The sequence below is a fragment of the Nerophis ophidion genome, linkage group LG09 (genome assembly GCF_033978795.1).
Source record: "Nerophis ophidion isolate RoL-2023_Sa linkage group LG09, RoL_Noph_v1.0, whole genome shotgun sequence".
NCBI classification, from domain to species: domain Eukaryota; kingdom Metazoa; phylum Chordata; class Actinopteri; order Syngnathiformes; family Syngnathidae; genus Nerophis; species Nerophis ophidion.
The window spans coordinates 66,015,416-66,028,852 of record NC_084619.1 but is presented as its reverse complement, the minus strand read 5'-3'; the positions used below and the strand labels follow the sequence as shown (position 1 = coordinate 66,028,852).

The 13,437-nt window shown below is 38.4% G+C and overlaps 1 protein-coding gene across 2 annotated transcripts in view; it reads left to right on the top strand.

Annotated features, from left to right (window-relative positions):
* The window catches only part of sh3pxd2ab (SH3 and PX domains 2Ab), a 228,941-nt gene that overhangs the window by 118,349 nt on the left and 97,155 nt on the right, over positions 1 to 13,437 (top strand). For both annotated transcript variants that reach the window (XM_061911591.1, XM_061911589.1), the window contains exon 7: positions 11,491 to 11,619. In XM_061911591.1, the coding sequence (XP_061767575.1) occupies positions 11,491 to 11,619 (129 nt within the window). The remainder of the gene's footprint in view (positions 1 to 11,490; positions 11,620 to 13,437) is intronic.

Here is a 13,437-nt window from a genome sequence, read left to right as displayed (position 1 = left end):
TTGTTTACATTCCCGAAAGATGACGGTGAAGCTTTACTATGGAACGGAGCGGTCAAGCGAACACGGTTGGATTGGACCACACACACAAAGTACAGAGTATTATGCAGCAATCATTTCCAAAGATCGTGTTTCGAAGATGGTCCCTTGCGAAGGGCAGAGATGGGCATCGCCACCACCCGTCGACTGGTGCTGAAGAAAGGTGCGGGGCCGACCTTCAGGTTGTACAGGTACCACCATATAATCTCACTAAAACACTTGTAAGACAATAAGCAGATAAGGGATTTTCCAGAAGTATCCTAGTAAATTTGTCTAATAACATCTGAATCGCTCCCACTGCCATCGTCTTTTATTTTCTTTCTTCTAGTCCTTCACTGGGCTTCATGGTGGCAGAGGGGTTAGTGCGTCTGCCTCACAGTACGAAGGTCCTGCAGTTCAAATCCAGGCTCGGGATCTTTCTGTGTGGAGTTTGCATGTTCTCCCCGTGAATGTGTGGTTTCCCTCCGGGTACTCCAGCTTCCTCCCACTTCCAAAGACATGCACCTGGGGATAGGTTGATTGGCAACACTAAATTGGCCCAAGTGTGTGAATGTGAGTGTGAATGTTGTCTGTCTATCTGTGTTGGCCCTGCGATGAGGTGGCGACTTGTCCAGGGTGTACCCCGCCTTCCGCCCGATTGTAGCTGAGATAGGCGCCAGCGCCCCCCGCAACCCCAAAAGGGAATAAGCGGTAGAAAATGGATGGATGGATGGATGGATAGTCCTTCACTCTCACTTTCCTCATCCACAAATCTTTCATCCTCGCTCAAATTAATGAGGAAATAATCGCTTTCTAGGTCCGAATCGCTGTAGCTGCTGGTGGCCATGATTGTAAACAATATTCAGGTGTGAGGAGCTCCACAACCCGTGACGTCACGCGCACATCGTCTGCTACTTCCGGTACAGGCAAGGCTTTTTTTATTAGCGACCAAAAGTTGCAAACTTTATCGTCGATGTTCTCTACTAAATCCTTTCAGCAAAAATATGGCAATATGGCGAAAAGATCAAGTATGACACATAGAATGGACCTGCTATCCCCATTTGAATAAGAACATCTCATTTCAGTAGGCCTTTAGGAACACATAATATGAGCTGATGTACAAAAGCCAACATTAGTGAAGTTGTCACCTTGTGTAAATGGTAAATAAAAAGAGAATACAACAAATCCTTTTCAACTTATATTCAATTGAATAGACTGCAAAGACAATATGTTTCATGTTTACATTTGCAAATAATCACGAAGTTAGAATTTAATGGAAGCAACACATTGCAAAAAAGGCACTTTTACCAGTGTGTTACATGGCCTTTTCTTTTAACAACACTCAGTAAACCTTTGGGAACTGAGGAGACACATTTTCGAAGTGGAATTCTTTCCGATTCTTGCTTGAAGTACAGCTTAAATTTTTCAACAGTCTCCCGCCTCATATTTTAGCCTTCGCACATTTTCAATGTCTGGATTACAGGCAGGCCAGTCTAGTACCCGCACTCTTTTACTATAAAGCCACGCTGTTGTAACACCTGGCTTGGCATCGTCTTGCTGAAATAAGCAGGGGGCGTCTATTATAACATATGTTGCTCCAAAAGCTGTATGTACCGTTCATTATTAAGCCTGTCTTTTCTGTTCATTCACTCTCGCATCCTAGTAAGTGTTTCACGCAGTTTGTGTTTCACTTCAGTAACAATTCCTATTTCATATTGTTACTTGCCAGCTTTCGCGCTATGCTTTTGTTTTCCTCTAGCTCTCATGCTAGTAGTTTTTGTTATGCCTTTTGTGCCTTGTGTAGGTTTGTCGGTTATTTCCCTAGCTCTCATGCTAGTATTTTTTGTTTTGCCTTTTGTGCCTTGTGTAGGTCTGTCGGTTATTTCCCTAGCTCTCATGCTAGTAGTTTTTGTTTTGCCTTTTGTGCCTTGTGTAGGTTTGTCGGTTATTTCCCTAGCTCTCATGCTGGTAGTTTTTGTTTTGCCTTTTGTGCCTTGTGTAAGTTTGTCGGTTATTTCCCTAGCTCTCATGCTAGTAGTTTTTGTTTTGCCTTTTGTGCCTTGTGTAAGTTTGTCGGTTATTTCCCTAGCTCTCATGCTTTTGTTCATAGTCTGTTTTATTTATTGAATGAATCTTCATTTCTTACCGTACGCTGCGTTCGTTGACCGACTGCATCCTTGGAAGAACGATCCCGCATCACCATTTCAGATTTTTGCTTTCTCATTACTGGTGGTACCACAAAAAGAACACATAAAGCCAAAGAAAAAGCCTCTATGGATCATGATTGGACAGTGTAACCATCTGAGTTGCAACCATGCATGCTGTGCGTAATGAGGACTGGCATCTAAAGTGTGTCATTACACACGCACGAGTGCTCCCCCCGCCACTTTATGAGCTGTGAAGCAGAATTGTGGCCCTCGTGCGCTCGTCTATTTGCCCCACTAAGTCATGCCGGAGTAAGCAAATGCAAAAACAAGATAGCTTTTGCCCGCGTCGACTGAAATACGAGCGCTGTCGTGTTGTTCTTGGAGGAGCCGGAGACAATACCTCAAATAGAAGTGGTGTGTTTTTTTTTTTTTTGCAGAGTTGTTTCTGTCTCCAGCAGTGTTGGTTCTAGCCCGGGGGTGTCCAAACTTTTTCCACTGAGGGCCGCACACTGAAAAATCAAAGCAAGTGGGGGCCATTTTCATATTTTTTATTTTAAAAACCAATACAATATACAGTATGGATAAAAAAATATACATTTTGGCCTCCACTCGGTTATGATCCCGGGGACTCCAAAGGGATTTGGTCAAAAAAAGTATTAAAAATGTGTCATCTTTCAGTATTATTTTTGTTTTATTATTATTCAAGTTTTAAATCTCTAGATCAGGGGTCACCAACGAGGTGCCCGTGGGCACCAGGTCGCCCGTAAGGACCAGATGAGTAGCCCGCTGGCCTGTTCTAAAAATAGCTCAAATAGCAGCACTTACCAGTGAGCTGCCTCTATTTTTTAAATTGTATTTACTTACGAGCAAGCTGGTCGCGCTTTGCTCGACTTTTTTAATTCTAAGAGAGACAAAACTCAAATAGAATTTGAAAATCCAAGAAATTATTTTAAAGACTTGGTCTTCACTTGTTTAAATAAATTCATTTATTTTTTTTAATTTGCTTCTTCTAACTTTCAGAAAGACAATTTTAGAGAAAAAATATAACCTTGAAAATGATTTTAGGATTTTTAAACACATAATTCCTTCCTCGACAATTTAAATAAATGTTCAAGAATTTTTTTTTTATTGTAAAGAATAATAAATACATTGTAATTTAATTGTTCATTTTAGCTTCTGTTTTTTCCACAAAGAATATTTGTGAAATATTTCTTCAAACTTATTATCAAAATTTAAAAAAATTATTCTGGCAAGTCCAGAAAATCTGTAGAATCATATTTAAATCTTATTTTAAAGTGGATTTTAACCTATTTAAAACATGTCATCAAAATTTAAAAATTAATCTTAATCAGGAAAAATGACTAATGATGTTCAATAAATTATTTTTTTAATTTTTTCAAAAAGATTCGAATTAGCTAGTTTTTCTCTTCATTTTTTTCGTTTGAATTTTTAATTTTAAAGAGTCGGAATTGAAATAAACTATGTTTCAAAATTAAATTTTCTTTTTTTTCGTGTTTTCTCCTCTTTTAAACCATTCAATTAAGTGTTTTTCTCATCATTTATTCTCTACAAAAAAACCTTCCGTAAAAGGAAAAAAAAGTACGACGGAAAGACAGAAATGCCCATTTTTTTTTAAATATATATAGATTTATTTATTAAAGGTAAATTGAGCAAATTGGCTATTTCTGGCAATTTATTTAAGTGTGTATCAAACTGGTAGCCCTTCACATTAATCAGTACCCAAGAAGTAGTTCTTGCTTTCAAAAAGGTTGGTGACCCCCGCTCTAGATCAACATTAGGAAAAAAAAATGGAAAAAACACAAAATATGCAATATTTTCACCCAATAACATATTTTTAGGTGGACTATTTGAGATTATATAATGATTGGAGCCTTAATTTTGGATTTTGATTCATTATTATTTTTTGAGCAATGAGACTTAAAAACAAATCACACGAAAAATAATTGGGGATCCAAAAGTGTCCTACTCATTAAAGTGTTAAAAAATAAATTATATATATATATTTTTTTACTGTTTACTTTTAGCACAATAATCTCGAGATCAACTTCAGATATATCGGTCAATTTTAAGTTTTATTGTTGTTTATGTTTTTTGTTTGTTTGTTTTAGGCCCTTCTTTAAAAAAACAACTCAGCTTGTTTTATATATATATATATATATATATATATATATATATATATATAAATAAATAGGGCTATATAAGTAAACATTGATTGATTGATTGATTAAATGGCAAATATAACAAATGCAATATTTTCCCCCAAAAATATCTCAAACTGCTCCTAGGAAGAAAACATAGACAATACTGCTTGTAACTTCCGGTAGGAATCTCGTAAAAAACATGAAACAAAAACCTCTATGTAGGTCTCACTTAGACCTACATTTTAATAATTGAAATCCTTCTGCAAAAATCAACAGGAAGTTGGCAATTATCCCTTCAAAACTACATTTTCACAAAAAAATGTCATTTTTGCCTCTTTGAGCTGTAATATGACCCCCTTAAAATTCTTCAAAACTCACCAAACTGTTCACACACATCAGGACTGGCAAACCATGCGATATAATAAAAAAACAAACAAACAAAAAAAACAAAAAATTGCGCTCTAGCGCCCCCTAGGAATAAAACACAGACAGCGTGCAGCTTTAATTTTCATTATTATTCAAGTTTTAAATCTCTAGATCAACATTAGGAAAAAAAAAATGGAAAAAACACAAAATTTGCAATATTTTCACCCAATAACATTTTTTAGGTGGAATATTTGAGATTATATAATAATTGGGGCCTTAATTTTGGATTTTGAGTCATTATTATTTTTTGAGCAACGACACTTAAAAACAAATAACACTAAAAATAATTGGGGATCCAAAAGTGTCCTACTCATTAAAGTGTTAAAAAATAAATTATATATATATATTTCTTTACTGTTTACTTTTAGCACAATAATCTCGAGATCCACTTCAGATATATCCGTCAATTTTAAGTTTTATTGTTGTTTATGTTTTTTGTTTGTTTGTTTTCGGCCCTTCTTTAAAAAAAACAACTCATTTTGTTTTATACATATATATATATATATATATATATATATATATATATATATATATATATATATATATATAGCTATATAAGTAAACATTGATTGATTGATTGATTTATTATATGGCAAAACACAAAATATGCAACATTTTCCCCCCAAAATATCTCAAACTGCTCCTAGGAAGAAAACACAGACAAAACGGCTTGTAACTTCCGGTAGGAATGTCGTAGAAATATGAAACAAAAACCTCTATGTAGGTCTCACTTAGACCTACATTTTAATAATTGAAATCCTTTTGCAAAAATCAACAGGAAGTTGGCAATTATCCCTTCAAAACTACATTTTCACAAAAAAATGTCATTTTTGCCTCTTTGAGTTGTAATATGACCCCCTTAAAATGCTTCAAAACTCACCAAACGGTACACACACATCAGGACTGGCAAAAATTGCGATATAATAAAAAAACAAACCCCAAAAATCAAAATTGCGCTCTAGCGCCCCCTAGGAATAAAACACAGACAGCTTGCAGCTTTAATTTTCATTATTATTCAAGTTTTAAATTTCTAGATCAACATTAGGAGAAAAAAAATGGAAAAAACACAAAATATGCAATATTTTCACCAAATAACATTTTTTAGGTGGAATATTTGAGATTATATAATAATTGGAGCCTTAATTTGGGATTTTGATTCATTATTGTATTTTTGAGCAATGACACTTAAAAACAAATCACACTAAAATAAATGGGGATCCAAAAGTGTCCTACTCACTAAAGTGTTAAAAAATAAATTATATATATATTTTTTTTGCTGTTTACTTTTAGCACAATTATCTCAAGATCACCTTCAGAAATATCCATCAATTTTAAGTTTTATTGTTGTTTATGTTTTTTGTTTGTTTGTTTTAGGCCCTTCTTTAAAAAGCAACTCAGTTTGTTATATGGCAAAACACAAAATATGCAACATTTTCCCCCCAAAATATCTCAAATTGGAATATTTAATGTGACGTAATCAGAGCCTTGAGTAGGTCAATAATTCAAAATGACATTGATTTTGATTCATTATTATTTTTTAAAGAAAGAAACAGCCTGCATGGCAGCTTTGTGTTATTAAAGCATTGCAACATTTTCTTGTTACATTTCACCCGTTTGCTCTCTTATACTACTTTTTATGTTTTAGATTTTTTTCAATTGTATCAACCATTTTCTCACCGAAACTTTCCGGTTGACATGTGGTACGGAACCATGTTCGTTTGGCCGCTCTGTTCCATAGTAAAGCTTGACTGTCATCTTTCGGGAATGTAAACAATGAAACACCGGCTCTGTTTGTGTTGCTAAAGGCGGCCGCAATACACCGCTTCCCACCTACAGCTTTCTTCTTTGACGTCTCCATTATTGGCATTTGTTGCAATGTTAATATTTCATCATTGATATATAAAGCATCAGACTGCGTGGTCGGTAGTACTGGGTTTCAGTAGGCCTTTAAATGGTATTTCTATCCCACTTTTCTTCTTCCTTAAACCCTATCGGGATTGATATGTTCTTACTCTTCTCGACACACATCCCCTCGGTCCTGAAACACTTTATCACACTTGGAAAACAAACGCTCCCGATCCACTGCTCTTGTGACATCGCCTGGCTTGAAATATTTGTTGGCTTTCCTTCTCACGCACTGGTCGGCTACTGATGGATGAAGGTGAAATCTTCCACACCTTCAACCAAAGCAGACACGTGAGGTATTTATGTCCACGGTTATTTACAGTCTGTGTCACGCTAAGTCGGCTTTAAAGAACTTTGCTTGTTTGCTCTGCGTCTACAGTTTGTTTGGTCAAGTTCCGTTTGGTATGCATGAGCTGAAATGTGCCGCCAAAGTGTTGAAATGACCATACGAATAACGCAGAAATGATAAATGTGATAGAAAATATGTTGGAAGTAAGGTTGTCCCAATAGCAATATTTTGGTACCGGTACTAAAATTTATTTCCATGCTTTTCTAAATAAAGGGGACCACAAAATATGTCATTTCTGGCTTTATTTGAACAACAAATCTTACGGTACTGCGATGAGGTGGCAACTTGTCCAGGGTGTACCCCGCCTACCGCCTGATTGATGCTGAGATAGGCTCCAGCAACCCCAAAAGGGACAAGCGGTAGAAAATGTATGTATGGAATCTTAATGTACATGAGACATATGTTTATTATTGTCATTTAGTCCTTAAATAAAATATACAACTTGTCTTTTAGTAGTAAGTAAACGAACAAAGACTTCTAATTAGTCTATGCAGTAACATATTGTGTCATTTATACACCTATCATTTTGTCCACATTATGAGGGACAAACTGTAAAAATGGATTATTCATCCACTTGTTCATTTACTGTTGATATCTGCTTATTTTCTGTTTTAACATGTTCTGTCTACACTTCTGTTAAAATTTAATAATCACTACATGACATTAGTTGTGGATGATACCACACATTTAGGTATCGATCCGATACCAAGTAGTTACAGGATCGTACAATAAAATATGATACCTAACAATCCAATAATAATATTGTTAAGAATTACTGATGTAAAGGGTAGGTGTCACACTGTTTTCTGTTTTAACATGTTCTATCCACACTTCTGTTAAAATGTAATAATCACTTATTCTTCTCTTCTTTGATACTTGACATTAGTTGTGGATGATACCACACTTTTAGGTATCGATCCGATACCAAGTAGTTACAGGATCGTACAATAAAATATGATACCATCCAATAATAATATGGTTAATAAATACTGATGTAAAGGGTAGGTGTCGCACTGCTTTCTGTTTGAACATGTTCTATCTATACTTCTGTTAAAGTGTAATATTCACTTATTGTGATTTTTGAATTATATTTATATAGCGCTTTTCTCTAGTGACTCAAAGCGCTTTACATAGTGAAAACCCAATATCTAAGTTACATTTAAACCAGTGTGGGTGGAACTGGGAGCAGGTGGGTAAAGTGTCTTGCCCAAGGACACAACGGCAATGACTAGAATGGCCGATGCAGGGATCGAACCTGGAACCCTCAAGTTGCTGGCACGGCCACTCTACCAACCGAGCTACACCGCCCCATTCGTCTCTTCTTTGATACTTGGCATTAGTTTTGGATGATACCACACATTTAGGTATCAATCCGATACCAACTAGTTACAGGATCGTACAATAAAATATGATACCTAATAATCCAATAATAATATGGTTAATAAATACTGATGTAAAGGGTAGATGTCGCACTGCTTTCTGTTTTAACATGTTCTATCTATACTTCTGTTAAAATGTAATAATCACTTATTCTTCTCTTCTTTGATACTTTACATTAGTTATGGATGATACCACACATTTAGGTATCGATCCAATACCAAGTAGTTACAGGATCATAGATTGGTCATATCCAGAGTCCTCATGTGTCCAGGGACATATTTACTAACTTCATAAACATAATATAATTTTTTAGAAAAAGAAAGAAGAAATATCGGTGTAATCATAGTAGAATCGACTCGATACGCTCCTATACTTGGTATCATTACAGTGAAAATCTACCCATGGCATTTGTTTACATTCAAGAGCGCTGGCCTTTGTATGTTGTGAGCTATTATATCTTCCTATGGTGCGTAGTGAAGCATGTTTAGCTATTCCTCGTTCTCCAGTGACAATGACCCATTTTTACAGTTTGTCCCTCATTATGTGTACAAAATAATAAGTGTATAAATGACACAATTTGTTACTGCAAAAGTCAGCAGACTAATTAGGATTCTTTGTATGTTTACTTACTACTAAAAGACAAGTTGCTTCGTATGTTCACTATTTTGTTTAAGGACTAAATGACAATAATAAACAAATGTTTCATATGCACTAAGACTTTTTGTTTAAATAAAGACAATAATGAAATGTTTTGGTATCATTACAGTGGATGTCAGGTGTAGATCCACCCATGGCATTTGTTTACATTGTGACGGCGGTGAGCTATTGTGTCCTCCTGCGGTGTGTAGTGAAGCACGTTTAGCTATTCCTCATTCTCCAGTGATATTAATACTTGTACGAATCTTACTTCATTCGTCGCCATAGAGGCGAGGATTAGTGATGTAGAGGTAGTTAAAACACTGCCGACTGCGGATGGATGTCTTAAAGCAGCTCTTACTGAGGGTGTGTCAGTGTTATGACTTCACCTTTATCTTTCATTTTTACACCAAAATGCGTCCATTCTCCCTTTTCTGTCTACACACTGTGTCTGCTTGTAAGTACAAACAAACTAGCAGCTCAGGTGCCCAAATTTTACCATTGAAAAATGATTCAGCCAAAAACTGGACTCCAGGGTGGCTGGGGAAAAAAAACAACCTCATAGCCATAGCACTCATAAACATGTTACATAGAATCAACAAAACTTGCAACGGAGGGGCGGGAGTGGGAGCTACGGAGGCCGGCTAACAACTGTGCATCCCTAATTTGCATGAACTTTGAGTCACATTATGTAATATTTCGGTTATGATCCGCTGCCAGGATCATATTATGTTTAGATTTTTGAGTTTGTGTGTGCACTTCTCAGTTGGTTTCTATAGCTACGTATTATTTTCACCTGCCGCTTGTTCCGGACCAACACCTGCTTTTGTAATTACTGTCATTATTTAGCCTGCCTTCTCCCGTCAGTCTGTCTTGCTTCCTAATTTGTCATACGCAACAAGTGACGACGTTTGTTCTCGGTTCTGTTTATCCTAGCTTCCATGCTAAGGACCTTTAATGTTTCCTAGCTCCCATGCTAGCTCTTTTGGTTGTTTCTTAGCTCCCATGCTAGCTCTTTTGGTTGTTTCCTAGCTCCCATGCTAGCTCTTTTGGTTTCGCCTAAGTCCGTTTTCGGTATAGCTCGGTTGGTAGAGTGGCCGTGCCAGCAACTTGAGGGTTGCAGGTTCGATTCCCGCTTCCGCCATCCTAGTCACTGCCGTAGTGTCCTTGGGCAAGACACTTTAACCACGTGATCCCAGTGCCACCCACACTGGTTTAAATGTAACTTAGACATTGGGTTTCACTATGTAAAAGCGCTTTGAGTCACTAGAGAAAAGCGCTATATAAATATAATTCACTTCACTTTTATTGTAAAATAAATCATTTCCTACCTGCACGTTGTGTCCAAAGCCCGTCTGCATCCTTGGGAGAACGAAACCCACATCACCGTGCGACCATCTCACCACAATTTCACTGACTAACTATTGTATACCACAGTATCGGACCACTAGATTTTAAATCAGGCGTGTACAAAGTGTCAAAAATAGGTAGCTAGATTCGCTTAGTTCATAGTGTCGTACATTGGATTGGTTTTAACATCTCGAATGCATGAAACGTATCAAAGGTGGACCTGACTATTCCCATAAAAACAGGATAGAATACCACCTTGTAAGACTAGCACATGAATCCTTACAGGGACTTAACAATCCTGGTCAGCGTAAACATGCCTGGACTGCTAATGCTAATGTTAGCGCTGCTTTATGTCAGTCAGCTACACCGATTCACAAGATGATATTTGGTGATCAAGGCCATTGTTTGCAGTGCATCCTCAAAAATAAAACCCATCTGGGGCTGGAAGACGAATGCGATGGAGATACGAAAACAAGCACAAAGTGTGTAAAAAAAAGTAAGTCGGCGCTGGTGTTGACACGGTTAAACCCAGCGAGGGAGAGAAAGGAACATTTCCATTGGCCGAGGTTTAGGGTTTCACGGAGGGCCATCCCTCCGAGCCCGGCTCCAGCCCCTTCATCTGGTTCTATTTAAGGCCTCTGGTGCCGACTCTTATGATTGGCGTACGCAACCCCCCCACTCTTCCACCGAGTCCCAACCCCGACTGAGGAGGCTTTTTAGCAGATGGTTTATTTTCCAAGGGAAGCCATTTCTCTCTGCCTCTATCTACTCTCCTGTCCCTCAGACTTCTTTATGACTTCTACGGCATCTCTCCATCCGGCTATGTTCCCGTCCGACCTGGGTTCAGCCCCGTTGTGGATGAGGATGGATTTTCTACTTTGTCTCCTCCAGCGTTCCCTTTCTGCAATGAGGATCTCTTTGTAGGGTCTCCATGGTGGGCTGGAGGGTGATGCAGCTCTATGGCTAGACTCTCAGGAAGATGCACTGAGCCCTGTGAATATTGCGATTGGCTGAGCTCAAGCGACAAAGTGGCCTATGGCGCAACGAGCGCCCGGCGGTCGCTCCCGGGGACCTATGGCTGGCAGCTGGCTGACAGCATGTTTCTTCCCCTCGACTCCAGGTCTGGACGCCTCGGACCCCATGCTCCTGGAGCAGTACGTGGTGGTGGCCAGTTACCAGAAGCAAGAGCCTGCGGAAATCAGCCTCCAAGCGGGTGAGGTGGTGGACGTCATAGAGAAGAGCGAGAGCGGTGAGTGATCCGAACAAAAGATTGGCACATCGTGGTATCTGTCGAGGCGATGCGATATTTCCTTTGTCCACTCGCTGAAATGTGGTTGTAGCTCATGATTGCCAACCTTGAGACCTCCGATTTCGGGAGGTGGGGGGTGGGGGTTGGGGGGTGTGGGGCGGAGGCGTCGTTGGGGCAGGGGGCGTGGTTAAGAGAGAGGAGTATATTTACATCTACAATTCACCAACTCGAGTATTTCATATATATATTTCATATATATACTGTATATATGTATATTTATATATATATATAAATATACATATATTATATGTATGAAATACTTGACTTGTAGTGAATTCTAGCTATATATATTTATTTTATTATATATATAAATAAAAGAAATAGTTGAATTTCAGACAATCGCCTATCAAATACACAGTAATAAAAACACAGTTGTTCTACTAACTATACTGTGCTTGCTGGTTACTAAAAAAACAAACAACAACACTTACCTTTCACTATTTGAGTAACCTTTGTTCTGCCATTTGCTTACTGGCGAGACACCACGTAAATCGTTGGCCAATCAAAAAGCAACCCCATAACGCTATAGCCAACATTCACCAGGGGATGGCGACAGACAACATAGATTCACTCTATTACAGACGGTGTCGCCGTGGCTGTAACTTCCTCGTTGTTCTGCTTTGTCTCCCTGTGTGCGCAGTTTTTTATTAAAATCCGTAGATGTTGTAGCGTGTTTGGGCAGCTGTCTATATAGTGGGAAAGCGGACGTGAAAACAGGCTGTCCCCACTCAGGTCCGCATGGAGCTGGAGGGAACGTGGCCTCCAGCTCCGCTGAATTTCGGGAGATTTTCGGGAGAAACTTTCTTCCGGGAGGTTTTCGGGAGAGGCGCTGAATTTCGGAAGTCTCCCGGAAAATCCGGGAGGGTTGGCAAGTATGGTTAGCTCCATCTGTAGGCTGGCTGGCTTTTTGTCCCACTGTTGCTTCAGGCTCCGGGCCAGAATTCTGCTTTTGGCGAGATGAATCTCTCCCAGACTCGCATTAATTAGTCAACTGCACTTTCATGGGAAGCCAACAAGACGTGCCTGCTTTACAAATGCCAGCTGCAAAGAGTCCTGAGTCAGCTGTTCAACCTCTGGAAAATGTTAACAGGCAGGGCCAAGAGTTTGTTTTCGATATTAGCCAGCTTGATGATCGCAAATAATCTAGGACTAGGACAGCTCTGTGGCTTTTTATGGAAGTTAACTCTTTAACTCCTGAACTGCTGCACACACAGGGATGAACTTTTGGCAAAACCAGGACCGTATTTTCCAGACCACAAGGAGCACTGCCCATGAATGATTTTTTCACATACCGTATTTCCTTGAATTGCCGTCGGGGCGCTAATTAATTCAAAACCTCTTCTCACTCCGGCGTTTACCAAAGGCATGTGGTAAATTTAGGCCTGTGCTTATAAATTTGAGTGTGATGTAAGGATACCATCATGAAAAGTACATTTAATAATAATAAAAAAATGTTATTATGCTCTAACCTTTACTTATAAATGAAGTCCATGTGCAGCTCCTTCAGATCAAAAGCATCAATAACTTGTTTATAAAAGTCTTCCTTATCTTCCTTCAGTTTTAAAAGTCTCTCCGTCTCAATGGAGATCTTCCTTTATTACCTCTTGCTTCGATTGAAAGTCCAGTTTAGAAAACGTTTTCATTTTAGATATGTAATCCTCCATGTTAAAAGTGCAAGCGAGAGGAAAAAAATAAACACAAGCTACTCACTCTTGCTGCTTGTTGTCACTTCTTCTGCAGCCAAGTAGTCGCAAGAAG